Here is a 16,736-nt window from a genome sequence, read left to right as displayed (position 1 = left end):
AATCAATTAAACTGAGAAAGCATTAACTAACATTCATTCAAAACGAATAAATGCATGAGTCCTAAACTGTGTGAAAATTTAGGGGAATTCAAAGATAAGAATAATAATTTGTAAAATAAAATCATTCAGTAGAGATCCCAGTTTTTGAAAACAGAGCAGATATATGTACAAGTCTGATTTAGTGATAGATATAAATCTCTGTTTTCTTTCAGCTGATGCTTCATTTATTATCTTGGAGAACCTGGGAGAAGAGTTTAAATAAAAATAATTTTGAAAAATAATAAAGAATGTTATTGAAAATGACAGAAAGGTTCAAATGTAGAATAAAACACAAAGTTCAATGCAACGAGTGCCTCACACCTAGATACATAACTTATGGGGTTGTTCTAATATTTATTGACATTTCTGGAAATGACTACAGATGTAAGCATTTAGTTTTACAGTGTGTTAGCAATCAATGCTTGTAAATCATAACACTTGAAACCTAACCTGCATAGGAGAGCTTAGAGAAAATGATTTGACAATTGACTGAAAAAAATTACTTAGAAGCTTTCCAAAGGAATTCATAGGTAAGGGAGAATACCCAGGGTCCTAGATACCCAGAGCTTCATTTTACCTGAATGTTCTCTTTCATCTCCTTCTGTTCATAAGTTTGGGCCAGGGCAACAACCCCACGCTGTACCTGGTAGCGAAGGGCAATCTGAGCTGGACTTCGATTGTGTTTTTTGGCCATGCCACCAAGAACTGGGTCATTCAAAAGAAATGGGGCATTCTTGTCCACCCTAGGAAAAAAGGCAGAAATACTGAACTCCAGAAACTGAGTGTTTGGTTTCACATGGGACTTCCAAACACATCAAGATATTGCTCTGGACAAGAGATTATCACAAATTTCCCCTGGATCAGAAGAATCAATATTATCAGAAGACTTTCGGTTGTTAATCTGAATCAGTTCAGAGTGAATTCCTGAAAAAGGAGGATTATAGACGTAAAAGTTGTTGTGCTTAATTGACACCTATTTACCATATCAATGTCCAGTGTGGCACAATAACCCTGTGACAGTAGTTGTGGCACACATACTGTTATGGTTTGCTTATGCTGAGCCCAGGGAGTGGCACTATTAGAAGGTGTGGCCCTGTTGGCATAAGTGTGTCACTGTGGTTGTGGGCTTTAAGACCCTCATCCTGGCTGCCTGGAAGCCTCTGTTCTGCTAGCAGCCTTCATATAAAGGTTCCTTTCAGCCCCTCCTGCACCATGCCTGCCTGGATGCTGCCCTGTTCCCGACTTGATGATCATGGACTGAAACTCTGAACCTGTAAGCCAGTCCCAATTAAATGTTGTCCTTTATAAGATTTGCCTTGGCCATGGTGTCTGTTCACAGCAGTAAAACCTGAACTAATACACATACCTTGGCAATAACAAGTAATTCCATAATTACACTTAAGCCCCTAAACAATAGGGAAACTTTGCCCTGTACATGAAACCTATCAAATTACTCATTGTTAATAAAGTTATGGATAATAGAGAACTTACAACTATTACTTTACTAAAATAGCAAGATCTCTAATAAGAATCTAAACGTCTGTCTTTGTATCGACACATAAGTGTTATCTTTCCTCCTCATCAAAGAAAATTTTCTTTTCAACATGTGGAGAGCACTATAGAAAACTACAACCAATCAAGAATTGTGGAGCCCAGTCCCTGTGGATCCATCTGCAAAATACTCCAGAGCACAAAGCACAAGGAATTTGTAGAAGAAGGGGCAGAGGATTGCATGAGCCAGAGAATCAGGAAACTTATAAAACTGTTTAACCTAGTAACACCAAAAGCTACATCCATAAAGTTTCATCAATAGGACTGCCAACTATGAACTAAATGGAGTTCAATGACTATATCAAACTGGATGAAGAAAATCCCTGAGTCCTCAAACCTACATAAAGACCTATATAAGGAAAACTGGGAATAGTAGAGGTGGCCTTCCCCAGGGAAGAGCACCCTATTTTGTTGTCCAGTGTCAAGTGATCAGCTCTAAATAAATAATACTTAGTGAAAAGGGGGCCATGAATTTGAAAGAAGGGTTTGGTGGAAGAGAAAATGCTATAATTAAATTACAAGTTTAAATAAAAAAGTTTTTGTGTTTATTACCAATTTGTAGGTCGCTGAGACCCCAGGGCTGCATAGGCAACAAGAACAATGTCTTGTGACTTGCAGAAATCCATCAGCTTGCTCTGGTTCAGATAAGGGTGACATTCTACCTATGGATGAACAATATAGAAATATATTGTACTATAGGAAATTCCATTTAATAAAAGCTTTTAATGCCTATCTCCTTCTCCCTCTCCCTCTCCCTCTGTTTGTGTGTGTGTGTGTGTGTGTGTGTGTGTGTGTGTGCCCTTAAAGGATCAAAGAAGGTATCAGATCCATCAAACTTTAGAAGAGCATCTTAACTGATGTGTCATCTTGCTAGCCCCCAAAGTGACAATATTAATATGAAAAATAAATGCAAAGTTAAATATAACATAAGAAAATAGATGCAACATTACAACACAATTAGTGATTTCATACCAGTGATCCAAAGTTATTGAGATATAAGGTAGAACAAAAGACGAACGTGCTTAAATGGTTGATTTGATTACAGAAGCTCTGAAGGAGATGAGGACTAAGATGTCAGGAACAAGGTCAGCTAATGATCTATGATTGGACTTCATTTACCTAGGAAACTCCTGTAAGGAGTAAATTGTCTGTCTAACCTAGATATATTTTATACAGTCTCTAGACAGGAATATAATTTTGGCTTTGGGGTTGCATTCATATCCACAGATTGTCAATTTTTTCTGATACTAATGTTTCCCGGCCTTTTAATGTTACTAAGACACCATGGAGAAGAGATAAATTTAAGAATACCTGATGTTCTCCCAGCCAAAGACAACTGCTATGAAAATTTTGTGTTTTACAAATCTAAGATGAATGAGAAGTGGGAAGGTATGGTTACCTGCTATGTGACAGAAAGAACATGAAGAACAGAAAAAGAGGCTGAGGGTCCACACCTGGTTACACACAGGCCTGTGCTTGAGCCCCGGCTTGTTCAGGATCATCTCTAGCTGCCTGCGGTTAAAGTTGGACACCCCGATGGACTTGGCCAAACCTGCATCCTTACACTTTTCCATGGCCTGGGGAAGGAGAGGTTGCATAGGATCATGTATATATTCTTAAAAACATGGCGGCAAGTTATCTGACACTGACACAAACTGGAGTCATTTGAGAAGAAGAATTGTCATTTGGGAAAATGCCTCCCTAAGATTTGCAGGTAGGCAAGTATACAGGGCATTTTCTGAATTAATGATTGATGTGGGAGGACTCAGGCCATTGTGGGTGGTGATACTCCTTGGCAGGTATTTCTGGATGGTGTAAGAAAGCCAGCTAGGCATACAGCAGCACTCTTATATGGTCTCTGCTTCCTTTTCTGCTGCTAAGTTTCATCCTTGTTTGAGTTTTCCTGTCTTTACTCAGGGCTTGACTGTGATGGGGAAGTGTAAGCTAAAACAATCCTTTCCCCTTTCAAGTTACTTTTGTCTTGTTTTATCACAACCATAGAAAACCTAACCAAGAACTAATGGTAATATAAATGAAAAACGAAACTGTTTAGAAATGGCAATGTATTTAAAAAAAAGCTAAACATAAGTATGACAGTGTATTAAAAAATAAATTCAAAGATAACAAATGGTTCAATTTAAAAACTGTGTTATGGAACCAAGAATGGAGCAACAAATGAAAAATTATGAGTGGTTAAGACAGAATTTTAGTATATGCAACATCCGCATCTATAAGGAAATGCAAGTTAAAACAATTTTGTGATTTAATTCAGTCAAAGTGTGTAGGATCTTGGAAAGAAATGCAGCATACCAGTATAGACATGGGGAAAATGGAACAGTTATTCATTGTTGTTAGAGGTGAACGTTGGTGCAGACTAATGAAGTTGATTTGGAGGTTCCTCATAAAGATAGAAATATGTCTACCACATGACACAGCCATCCTACTAGGAGTATATTCTCCTATCAAGACACTGACTCATCCATGTCTGCTCTACTCACAATATCCATGAAATGGAAATACCTAGACTCCATCAAGGAATGCAAGGGTAATTTATTTTTTTTTTATTTTACTTTTTTTTATTATTTTTTTTATTAACTTGAGTATTTCTTATATACATTTCAAGTGTTATTCCCTTTCCCGGTTTCCGGGCAAACATCCCCCTCCCCCCTCCCCTTCCTTATGGGTGTTCCCCTCCCAACACTCCCCCCTTTGCCGCCCTCCCCCCATAGTCTAGTTCACTGGGGGTCCAGTCTTAGCAGGACCCAGGGCTTCCCCTTCCACTGGTGCTCTTACTAGGATATTCATTGCTACCTATGGGGTCAGAGCCCAGGGTCAGTCCATGTATAGTCTTTAGGTAGTGGCTTATCCCTGGAAGCTCTGGTTGCTTGACATTGTTGTACTTTTGGGGTCTCGAGCCCCTTCAAGCTCTTCCAGTTCTTTCTCTGATTCCTTCAACGGGGGACTTATTCTCAGTTCAGTGGTTTGCTGCTGGCATTCGCCTCTGTAATTGCTATATTCTGGCTGTGTCTCTCAGGAGCGATCTACACTTCTTTGCTTCATCCATCTTGTCTAATTGGGTGGCTGTATATGTATGGGCCACATGTGGGGCAGGCTCTGAATGGGTGTTCCTTCAGTCTCTGTTTTATCTTTGCCTCTCCCTTCCCTGCCAAGGGTATTCTTTTTCCTCATTTAAAGAAGGAGTGAAGCATTCACATTTTGATCATCCGTCTTGAGTTTCGTTTGTTCTAGGGATCTAGGGTAATTCAAGCATTTGGGCTAAAAGCCACTTATCAATGAGTGCATACCATGTATGTCTTTCTGTGATTGGGTTAGCTCACTCAGGATGATATTTTCCAGTTCCAACCATTTGCCTACGAATTTCATAAACTCGTTGTTTTTGATAGCTGAGTAATATTCCATTGTGTAGATGTACCACATTTTCTGTATCCATTCCTCTGTTGAAGGGCATCTGGGTTCTTTCCAGTTTCTGGCTATTATAAATAAGGCTGCGATGAACATAGTGGAGCACGTGTCTCTTTTATATGTTGAGGCATCTTTTGGGTATATGCCCACGAGAGGTATAGCTGGATCCTCAGGCAGTTCAATGTCCAATTTTCTGAGGAACCTCCAGACTGATTTCCAGAATGGTTTTACCAGTCTGCAATCGCACCAACAATGGAGGAGTGTTCCTCTTTCTCCACATCCTCGCCAGCATCTGCTGTCACCTGAGTTTTTGATCTTAGCCATTCTCACTGGTGTGAGGTGAAATCTCAGGGTTGTTTTGATTTGCATTTCCCTTATGACTAAAGATGTTGAACATTTCTTTAGGTGTTTCTCAGCCATTCGGCATTCCTCAGCTGTGAATTCTTTGTTTAGCTCTGAACCCCATTTTTTAATAGGGTTATTTGTTTCCCTGCGGTCTAACTTCTTGAGTTCTTTGTATATTTTGGATATAAGGCCTCTATCTGTTGTAGGATTGGTAAAGATCTTTTCCCAACCTGTTGGTTGCCGTTTTGTCCTAACCACCGTGTCCTTTGCCTTACAGAAGTTTTGCAGTTTTATGAGATCCCATTTGTCGATTCTTGATCTTTTTTTTTTTTTTGTCGATTCTTGATCTTAGAGCATAAGCCATTGGTGTTTTGTTCAGGAAAATTTTTCCAGTGCCCATGTGTTCCAGATGCTTCCCTAGTTTTTCTTCTATTAGTTTGAGTGTGTCTGGTTTGATGTGGAGGTCCTTGATCCACTTGGACTTAAGCTTTGTACAGGGTGACGAGGATGGATCGATCTGCATTCTTCTACATATTGCCGTCCAGTTGAACCAGCACCATTTGCTGAAAATGCTATCTTTTTTCCATTGGATGGTTTTGGCTCCTTTGTCAAAAATCAAGTGACCATAGGTGTGTGGGTTCATTTCTGGGTCTTCAATTCTATTCCATTGGTCTATCTGTCTGTCTCTGTACCAATACCATGCAGTTTTTATCACTATTGCTCTGTAATACTGCTTGAGTTCAGGGATAGTGATTCCCCCTGAAGTCCTTTTATTGTTGAGGATAGCTTTAGCTAACCTGGGTTTTTTGTTATTCCAGATGAATTTGCAAATTGTTCTGTCTAACTCTTTGAAGAATTGGATTCGTATTTTGATGGGGATTGCATTGAATCTTTAGATCGCTTTTGGTAAAATGGCCATTTTTACTATATTAATCCTGCCAATCCATGAACATGGGAGATCTTTCCATCTTCTGAGGTCTTCTTCAATTTCTTTCTTCAGAGGCTTGAAGTTCTTATTGTACAGATCTTTTCCTTGCTTGGTTAAAGTCACACCGAGGTACTTTATATTATTTGGGTCTATTATGAAAGGTGTCGTTTTTCTAATTTCTTTCTCGGCTTGTTTCTCTTTTGTATAGAGGAAGGCAACAGATTTATTTGAGTTAATTTTATACCCAGCCAGTTTGCTGAAGTTGTTTATCAGCTTTAGTAGTTCTCTGGTGGAACTTTTGGGATCACTTAAATATACTATCATATCATCTGCAAATAGTGATATTTTGACCTCTTCTTTTCCGATCTGTATCCCCTTGACATCCTTTTGTTGTCTGATTGCTCTGGCTAGAACTTCAAGAACTATATTGAATAAGTAGGGAGAGAGTGGGCAGCCTTGTCTAGTCCCTGATTTTAGTGGGATTGCTTCAAGTTTCTCTCCATTTAGTTTAATGTTAGCAACTGGTTTGCTGTATATGGCTTTTACTATGTTTAGGTATGGGCCTTGAATTCCTATTCTTTCCAGGACTTTTATCATGAAGGGGTGTTGAATTTTGTCAAATGCTTTCTCAGCATCTAATGAAATGATCATGTGGTTCTGTTCTTTCAGTTTGTTTATATAATGGATCACGTTGATGGTTTTCCGTATATTAAACCATCCCTGCATGCCTGGGATGAAGCCTACTTGATCATGGTGGATGATTGTTTTGATGTGCTCTTGGATTCGGTTTGCCAGAATTTTGTTGTGTATTTTTGCGTCGATATTCATAAGGGAAATTGGTCTGAAGTTCTCTTTCTTTGTTGTGTCTTTGTGTGGTTTAGGTATAAGAGTAATTGTGGCTTCGTAGAAGGTATTCGGTAGTGATCCATCTGTTTCAATTTTGTGGAATAGTTTGGATAATATTGGTATGAGGTCTTCTATGAAGGTTTGATAGAATTCTGCACTAAACCTGTCTGGACCTGGGCTCTTTTTAGTTGGGAGACCTTTAATGACTGCTTCTATTTCCGTAGGAGTTATGGGGTTGTTTAACTGGTTTATCTGTTCCTGATTTAACTTCGATACCTGGTATCTGTCTAGGATATTGTCCATTTCCTGAAGATTTTCAAGTTTTGTTGAATATAGGTTTTTATAGTAAGATCTGAGGATTTTTTGAATTTCCTCTGAATCTGTTGTTATGTCTCCCTTTTCATTTCTGATTTTGTTAATTTGGACGCACTCTCTGTGTCCTCTCGTTAGTCTGGCTAAGGGTTTATCTATCTTGTTGATTTTCTCAAAGAACCAACTTTTGGTTCTGTTGATTCTTTCTATGGTCCTTTTTGTTTCTACTTGGTTGATTTCAGCTCTGAGTTTGATTATTTCCTGCCTTCTACTCCTCCTGGGTGTATTTGCTTCTTTTTGTTCTAGAGCTTTTAGGTGTGCTGTCAAGCTGCTGACATATGCTCTTTCCTGTTTCTTTCTGCAGGCACTCAGCGCTATGAGTTTTCCTCTTAGCACAGCTTTCATTGTGTCCCATAAGTTTGGGTATGTTGTATCTTCATTTTCATTAAATTCTAAAAAGTTTTTAATTTCTTTCTTTATTTCTTCCTTGACCAGGTTATCGTTGAGTAGAGCATTGTTCAATTTCCACGTACATGTGGGCATTCTTCCCTTATTGTTATTGAAGACCAGTTTTAGGCCGTGGTGGTCCGATAGCACGAATGGGATTATTTCTATCTTTCTGTACCTGTTGAGGCCCGTTTTTTGACCAATTATATGGTCAGTTTTGGAGACAGTACCATGAGGAGCTGAGAAGAAGGTATATCCTTTTGCTTTAGGATAGATTGTTCTATAAATATCCGTTAAGTCCATTTGGCTCATGACTTCTCTTAGTCTGTCGACATCACTGTTTAATTTCTGTTTCCATGATCTGTCCATTGATGAGAGTGGGGTGTTGAAATCTCCCACTATTATTGTGTGAGGTGCAATGTGTGTTTTGAGCTTTAGTAAGGTTTCTTTTACGTATGTAGGTACCCTTGTATTTGGGGCATAGATATTGAGGATTGAGAGTTCATCTTGGTGGATTTTTCCTTTGATGAATATGAAGTGTCCTTCCTTATCTTTTTTGATGACTTTTAGTTGGAAATTGATTTTATTTGATATTAGAATGGCTACTCCAGCTTGCTTCTTCTGACCATTTGCTTGGAAAGTTGTTTTCCAGCCTTTCACTCTGAGGTAGTGTCTGTCTTTGTGTCTGAGGTGTGTTTCCTGTAGGCAGCAGAATGCAGGGTCCTCGTTGCGTATCCAGTTTGTTAATCTGTCTTTTTATTGGGGAGTTGAGGCCACTGATATTGAGAGATATTAAGGAATAGTGATTATTGCTTCCCGTTATATTCATATTTGGATGTGAGGTTATGTTTGTGTGCTTTCATTCTCTTTGTTTTGTTGCCAAGACGATTAGTTTCTTGCTTCTTCTAGGGTATAGCTTGCCTCCTTATGTTGGGCTTTACCATTTATTATCCTTTGTAGTGCTGGATTTGTAGAAAGATATTGTGTAAATTTGGTTTTGTCATGGAATATCTTGGTTTCTCCATCAATGTTAATTGAGAGTTTTGCTGGATACAGTAACCTGGGCTGTCATTTGTGTTCTCTTAGGGTCTGTATGACATCAGTCCAGGATCTTCTGGCCTTCATAGTTTCTGGCGAGAAGTCTGGTGTGATTCTGATAGGTCTCCCTTTATATGTTACTTGACCTTTTTCCCTTACTGCTTTTAATATTCTTTCTTTATTTTGTGCGTTTGGTGTTTTGACAATTATGTGACGGGAGGTGTTTCTTTTCTGGTCCAATCTATTTGGAGTTCTGTAGGCTTCTTGTATGTCTATGGTATCTCTTTTTTTAGGTTAGGGAAGTTTTCTTCTATGATTTTGTTGAAGATATTTACTGGTCCTTTGAGCTGGGAGTCTTCACTCTCTTCTACACCTATTATCCTTAGGTTTGATCTTCTCATTGAGTCCTGGATTTCCTGTATGTTTTGGACCAGTAGCTTTTTCCGCTTTACATTATCTTTGACAGTTGAGTCAATGATTTCTATGGAATCTTCTGCTCCTGAGATCTCTCTTCCATCTCTTGTATTCTGTTGGTGAAGCTTTTATCTACAGCTCCTTGTCTCTTCTTTTGGTTTTCTATATCCAGGGTTGTTTCCATGTGTTCTTTCTTGATTGCTTCTATTTCCATTTTTAATTCCTTCAACTGTTTGATTGTGTTTTCCTGGAATTCTTTCAGGGATTTTTGTGTCTCCTCTCTATGGGCTTCTACTTGTTTATTTATATTTTCCTGGAATTCTTTCAGGGATTTTTGTGTCTTCTCTCTATTGGCTTCTACTTGTTTATTTATGTTTTCCTGGAATTCTTTCAGGCATTTTTGCGATTCTTTCAGGCATTTTTGCGATTCCTCTCTGTAGGCTTCTACTTGTTCTCTAAGTGAGTTCTTCACGTCTTTCTTGAAGTCCTCCAGCATCATGATCAAAAATGATTTTGAAAATAGATCTTGCTTTTCTGGTGTGTTTGGATATTCCATGTTTGTTTTGATGGGAGAATTGGGCTCCGATGGTGCCATGTAGTCTTGGTTTCTGTTGCTTGGGTTCCTGCGCTTGCCTCTCGCCATCAGATTATGTCTAGTGTTACTTTGTTCTGCTATTTCTGACAGTGGCTAGACTGTCCTATAAGCCTGTGTGTCAGGAGTGCTGTAGACCTGTTTTCCTCTCTTTCAGTCAGTTATGGGGACAGAGTGTTCTGCTTTCTGGCGTGTAGTTTTTCCTCTCTACAGGTCTTCAGCTGTTCCTGTGGGCCTGTGTCTTGAGTTCACCAGGCAGCTTTCTTGCAGCAGAAAAGTTGGTCTTACCTGTGGTCCCGAGGCTCAAGTTCGCCCGTGGGGTGCTGCTCACGGGCTCTCTGCAGCGGCAGCAACCAGGAAGACTTTGTTGCCGTTTCTGGGAGCTTCAGTGCACCAGGGTTCCCGATGGTCTTTGGGTTTTTCCTCTGGTGTCCGAGATGTGTGTGCAGAGAGCAGTCTCTTCTGGTTTCCCAGGCTTGTCTGCCTCTCTGAAGGTTCAGCTCTCCCTCCCACGGGATTTGGGTGCAGAGAACTGTTTATCCGGTCTGTTTCCTTCAGGTTCTGGTGGTGTCTCAGGCAGGGGTACTGCCGCTCCTGGGCCCTCCCCCACGGGAGCCCAGAGGCCTTATACAGTTTCCTCTTGGGCCAGGGATGTGGGCAGGGGTGAGCAGTGTTGGTGGTCTCTTCCGCTCTGCAGCCTCAGGAGTGCCCACCTGACCAGGCTTTTGGGTCTCTCTCTCCCGGGGTCTGGGGGCAGAGAGCTGCTGCGGGCCGGGATCCTCGGGTGTGGGACTTCCGGTAAAGACAGAACGTGCCCGGTCCTAGAGGAATTCTGCTTCCCTGTGTCCCAAGCTCACCAGGCAACTTTCTTGCAGCAGAAAAGTTCGTCTTACCTGTGGTCCCGGGGCTCAAGTTCGCTCGTGGGGTGCTGCCCACGGGCTCTCTGCAGCGGCTGCAACCAGGAAGACCTGTGCCGCCCCTTCCGGGAGCTTCAGTGCACCAGGGTTCCAGATGGTCTTTGGCTTTTTCCTCTGGTGTCCGAGATGTGTGTGCAGAGAGCAGTCTCTTCTGGTTTCCCAGGCTTGTCTGCCTCTCTGAAGGTTCAGCTCTCCCTCCCACGGGATTTGGGTGCAGAGAACTGTTTATCCGGTCTGTTTCCTTCAGGTTCTGGTGGTGTCTCAGGCAGGGGTCCTGCCGCTCCTGGGCCCTCCCCCACGGGAGCCCAGAGGCCTTATACAGTTTCCTCTTGGGCCAGGGATGTGGGCAGGGGTGAGCAGTGTTGGTGGTCTCTTCCGCTCTGCAGCCTCAGGAGTGCCCACCTGACCAGGCTTTTGGGTCTCTCTCTCCCGGGGTCTGGGGGCAGAGAGCTGCTGCGGGCCGGGATCCTCGGGTGTGGGACTTCCGGTAAACACAGAACGTGCCCGGTCCTAGAGGAATTCTGCTTCCCTGTGTCCCAAGCTCTCCAGGCAACTTTCTTGCAGCAGAAAAATTCGTCTTACCTGTGGTCCCGGGGCTCAAGTTCGCTCGTGGGGTGCTGCCCACGGGCTCTCTGCAGCGGCTGCAACCAGGAAGACCTGTGCCGCCCCTTCCGGGAGCTTCAGTGCACCAGGGTTCCAGATGGTCTTTGGCTTTTTCCTCTGGCGTCCGAGATGTGTGTGCAGAGAGCAGTCTCTTCCGGTTTCCCAGGCTTGTCTGACTCTCTGAAGGTTCAGCTCTCCCTCCCATGGGATTTGGGTGCAGAGAACTGTTTATCCGGTCTGTTTCCTTCAGGTTCTGGTGGTGTCTCAGACAGGGGTCCTGCCGCTCCTGGGCCCTCCCCCACGGGAGCCCAGAGGCCTTATACAGTTTCCTCTTGGGCCAGGGATGTGGGCAGGGGTGAGCAGTGTTGGTGGTCTCTTCCGCTCTGCAGCCTCATGAGTGCCCACCTGACCAGGCGGTTGGGTCTCTCTCTCCCGGGGTCTGGTGGCAGAGAGCTGCTCGCAAGGGTAATTTAAATTTGGACCCTATGCACAATGCAATTTCATTCAGCTATAAACACAAATAAAATTCCAAAATTACCAACTTCTATTAAAATTGTATTGCAATTGGTAAACAGGTAGAACTAGAAATAATTACTAGAGTGAAGAATGCAAAATCAAAGAAAATGAATACCACATGCTTTTTTCTTTTTTTCCCTGTTTTTTCTTTATTAACTTGAGTATTTATTATTTACATTTCGAATGTTATTCCCTTTCCCGGTTTCTGGGCCAACGTCCCCCTAAACGCTCCCCCTCCCCTTTTATATAGGTGTTCCCCTCCCCATCCTCCCCCCATCACCGCCCTCCCCCCAACAATCACGTTCACTGGGGGTTCAGTCTTAGCAGGACCAAGGGCTTCCCCTTCCACTGGTGCTCTTACTAGGCTATTCATTGCTACCTATGAGGTTACAGTCCAGGGTCAGTGCGTGTATAGTCTTTGGGTAGTGGCTTAGTCCCTGGAAGCTCTGGTTGCTTGGCATTGTTGTTCATATGGTATCTCAAGCCCCTTCAAGCTCTTCCAGTCCTTTCTCTGATTCCTTCAACGGGGGTTCCGTTCTCAGTTCAGTGGTGTGCTGTTGGCATTCGCCTATAAATTTGCTGTATTCTGGCTGTGTCTCTCAGGAGAGATCTACATCTGGTTCCTGTCGGCCTGCACTTCTTTGCTTCATCCATCTTGTCTAATTGGGTGGCTGTATATGTATGGGCCACATGTGGGGCAGGCTCTGAATGGGTGTTCCTTCTCTCTCTGTTTTAATCTTTGCCTCTCTATTCCCTGCCAAGTGTATTCTTGTTCCCCTTTTAAAGAAGGAGTGAAGCATTCACATTTTGATCATCCGTCTTGAGTTTCATGTGTTCTGTGCATCTAGGGTAATTCAAGCATTTGGGCTAATAGCCACTTATCAATGAGTGCATACCATGTGTGTTTTTCTGTGATTGGGTTACCTCACTCAGGATGATATTTTCCAGTTCTCTCCATTAGCCTATGAATTTCATAAAGTCATTGTATTTGATAGCTGAGTAATATTCCATTGTGTAGATGTACCACAATTTCTGTATCCATTCCTCTGTTGAAGGGCATCTGGGTTCTTTCCAGCATCTGGCTATTATAAATAAGGCTGCTATGAACATCGTGGAGCAGGTATCTTTGTTACATGTAGGGGCATCTTTTGGGTATATGCCCAAGAGAGGTATAGCTGGGTCCTCAGGTAGTGCAATGTCCAATTTTCTGAGGAACCTCCAGACTGATTTCCAGAATGGTTGTACCAGTCTGCAATCCCATGTGAATCCTAGCTATGAATCTTTAGATATGAATTTACTTGAGCCCTGTACAGGCCAAGACATATGGAAATGGCCAGGGAGGGGTAGCTTTCAAGGGAAAGCAGTAGAGCAGAGGTTGGATGAAGGTATAATGGGGAGTAATGGAGGAAGAAGTGTTGAGTAGTGTAGGGATGGTATGCTGGGGTAGAGGGGACGGTGTAGGAGAAGTAACCTACTCTGAGGTCTTATGAAGAAGCTGGTAAAGCCTACTAATGTAAAAGCTTCCATGTACATATATATGGAAATAAGGGAAACTTAAATGAAGTTACCCCCCAAAGATAGTAGAATGCTCTTCCTATATACCATAGACTATCAAATAAAAAAAAACAGGAGTTGTTGGTCCTTAAAATCTCACAGACACCCCCAAATAATGTGATTTGTTTCAGGGTACCCTCCACAACTTGATGGTATGATATTATTGCTGCCCGGTTGACTCACAGGACTGGAAGAAATAAATGTGATAGCGAACTGGAAGTATTATCAGCACCAGTTAGCTTTTATAGTTCTGGGAGGTACTGTGTACACTAATGAGGGGTAAAAATAATCAGCCATTTCATTTAGCTTTAAAATCTCGAAATGCAATGAAGACCCTCCTGGGAAGTATATCCAGTGGTGCAATAGTGACACATCTGCTCTTAGAGTTATTGACCACTTTCTTACTGGATTTATGGATGACCCCAAAAGATGTAATTCATATCTGGTGCTGTTAATGAAGCCAAGAGTCTATAGTCGTCTAGGTCATAGGTCTTCAGGGAAAACTATTATTCTTCTGCAAAATAGAGATACTCAAATCCTGCCTGCTAAGTATTTATCTTTACCTCTACAATCTACTGTAGCTCCCAAATTTAACCAGAAAACTTCTTTTTGCAGTAGATGACTCACTATTGGTCAGTTTGCAGAGAACAAGAGACTGTGGATGGCTCAATCCTAAATCAGAAATCTCTAAGGCTCAGGGGTCATCTTGGGGATAGAGGTAGAAGGATGATGAGGCCAGTGTGTAGTGGAAGAAACAGATTTTTTAAATATGTTAGGAGTTTATACAAAGGAACTCAGCAGCTGTACCTGCATGAACAGTCCTCATAAGTTTAAAATCATTCATAATTCCATCGTGGATCAGATGTGTCTTACAAATTCCCACTGCTAGCTGAAGTACTATTGTCAATTGATGGCAGCCAGAAGAGAGAGAATCAGTTTCATCATGTGCAGCTTCTGATAGCAGCCATGCACATATATGCAGTACTAAATGGACTCGATGAGGTTAAAGAAGAGCACATGTGTTAAGAGGTCAGTGTGGGTAAGGAGGAGTTGGAGAGAAGGTCATAGGTACAGATTTTATTCAAACATGCCCATGTAGGATATTTCAAAGTCCCCTCAATTATATTCCAGTCTTCACTTCTTTTCTCTCTCTACTTAGTCAGGGTCTCTGTCCCACTACTTTAGGGAAACAACTGTGAACACACACGAGTGTGCTCAAGGGAGCACACTCTATTTTCTTTTTTGGGCCGGGTGCAGTATATCTATTTTAATATCAACCAAAAGACTTCAAATCAAAACTAGTCTTAGGAGACAAGAAAGATCACTTTATACTTTTAACCACAAGTAAAAGCCTGGCCTAACATTCTCTTTTGGGTTTCTCTGAGGTCTCACCTTTATGCACTCACTTACCTCCCATATGGCACAGAGATCTACTGTCTCAAACAATATTTTTCCATTTTCATCTTTTGTATATATCTCCTCTGATGGCTGTAATAAAAAGCAATTGTTAAAGAAATGCATCCCACCCATCACAATTGCCTTAGGAATCTCTGGAAACAGGAAAGTAAACACCCAGGAAATAACAGGAACACAGCATCATCTATCATTAGTATAGACAAAGTTAATTAGGCTACATGATACAGATGGCATACCTTAATTGATATTGGGTAATGAATAAGATAGAGGTCAACATAATCTAGTTGAAAGCTTTTGAGTGATCTTTCTAAGCCAACTCGGACCAGTTCTGGTCGATGGAATGTACTCCAAAGCTGTAGGGTTAAAGAATGGAAGTGGTCTTAGATTAAAAATAATCAGAATTGAGAAATTCTGTCATGAATAGAAAGTGATAACCACAGGGAATACTATGCATTTCTGTTGGGCCTTTTGAGGTGAACTTCAGAATATTGATGGTTACTAAGAGCCACTTGAATTAATATGGGAAGGCACTACTAAAGATGTAAAATTTATCAAGACATAATGTTCAAATCTCTATATTGTCCTTGTTAGGGTTTTACCACTGTGAACAGACACCATGACCAAGGCAACTCTTATAGGGACAACATTTAATTGGGGCTGGATTACTGGTTCAGAGATTCACTACAGTATCATGCATGACAGACAGCATCCAGGCAGGCATAGTGCAGGAGGAGCTGAGAGGTCTACATCTTTATCTGCAGGCCACTAAGAGAAGACTGGCTTCCATTAAAGTCCACACCCACAGTGACACACATACTCCAACAAGGCCACACCTCCTAAACGAGCCACTCCCTAGGTTGAGCATATACAAACCATCACATTCCACGCCCTGGCCCCCATAGACTTCTTCAAACATATGAGTCTATGGGTGTCATACCTAAATGTAGCATAATGCAAAGGACATTTAGTCCAACTCCTCAAATCCCCAGAGCAGTCTTGACAATGTTAGAAGTCCAAAGTTCAAGGTCTCTTTTGAGATTCATTTAATCACTTAACTGTACTCCCCAAGGCAAAACAGGAAACCAGTTGGGAAAACTCCAAACTCTGCATCTCCATGTCTCATGTCAAAGACATCTTCAGATCTCCAACTCCTTTTATATCATTGACATCAACCAAACTTCCTTCTCCTTGGCTGGTTCTACTCCCTGTTAGCAGCTTTCCTCAGTAGGTATCCCATGGCTCTGGCATCTTGGACATCCTGGAGTCTCCAAGGCAACTTCATTGTTATAGTCTCTTGTTCCAATGTCTGAGATCCCATTATCTTATGGGCTCCTCCAAAGCTCTTGGGTCACTTCTCCAACTCCCCCCAACCCCTGTATCGTTCTAGGCTCTGGTTGATTCCCCTGATTCTGCTACTGCTGCTACTGCTCTTTTGGTGACCATCCCATGGTACTGACATCTCCAATACACTGGGGTCTTCTGCTGCAACTATGCTTCACCAATAGCTTCTTACAGGCTCTCTTCATGGTGTCAAGCCCTTCTTTGCATGACCCTTTCAGTTCTGGGGTATTAACTGTAACTGAGGCTTCACCTTAACCAATGGTCTTCCATAGCCTCTTGCAGTGCCAAGCCTCAGCTTCTCTCCATGACCCCTTCATGCCTTTAAAACAAGTACCACCTGGGAACTCTTACAAAGTACCAAGTTCAGCTGCAGCATGAGGCATACCCTTGGCTATCTCCGGAACACAGCCTCTTTGTATCTCAGAAAACACTTCCCAGAAAATATCACCTGCAG

General features: G+C 41.9%; 1 protein-coding gene across 5 annotated transcripts in view; it reads right to left on the bottom strand.

Moving 5' to 3' along the window:
- AKR1C3l1 (aldo-keto reductase family 1 member C3-like 1) overlaps nucleotides 1-16,736 on the bottom strand; it is a 45,916-nt gene that overhangs the window by 5,441 nt on the left and 23,739 nt on the right. For 2 of the 5 annotated variants that reach the window (XM_063276697.1, NM_001164396.1), the window contains exons 3-7: nucleotides 15,178-15,294; nucleotides 14,936-15,013; nucleotides 3,045-3,167; nucleotides 2,143-2,252; nucleotides 617-782 (exon numbers count right to left, since the gene is read on the bottom strand). In XM_063276697.1, coding sequence (XP_063132767.1) covers nucleotides 617-782; nucleotides 2,143-2,252; nucleotides 3,045-3,167; nucleotides 14,936-15,013; nucleotides 15,178-15,294 — 594 coding nt within the window. The remainder of the gene's footprint in view (nucleotides 1-616; nucleotides 783-2,142; nucleotides 2,253-3,044; nucleotides 3,168-14,935; nucleotides 15,014-15,177; nucleotides 15,295-16,736) is intronic. The other 3 variants (XM_063276698.1, XM_063276699.1, XM_063276700.1) reach the window with 2 other exon arrangements.

This window comes from Rattus norvegicus, chromosome 17 (genome assembly GCF_036323735.1).
Source record: "Rattus norvegicus strain BN/NHsdMcwi chromosome 17, GRCr8, whole genome shotgun sequence".
Taxonomy (NCBI): Eukaryota; Metazoa; Chordata; class Mammalia; order Rodentia; family Muridae; genus Rattus; species Rattus norvegicus.
This window is presented reverse-complemented; position numbering and strand designations above follow the sequence as displayed.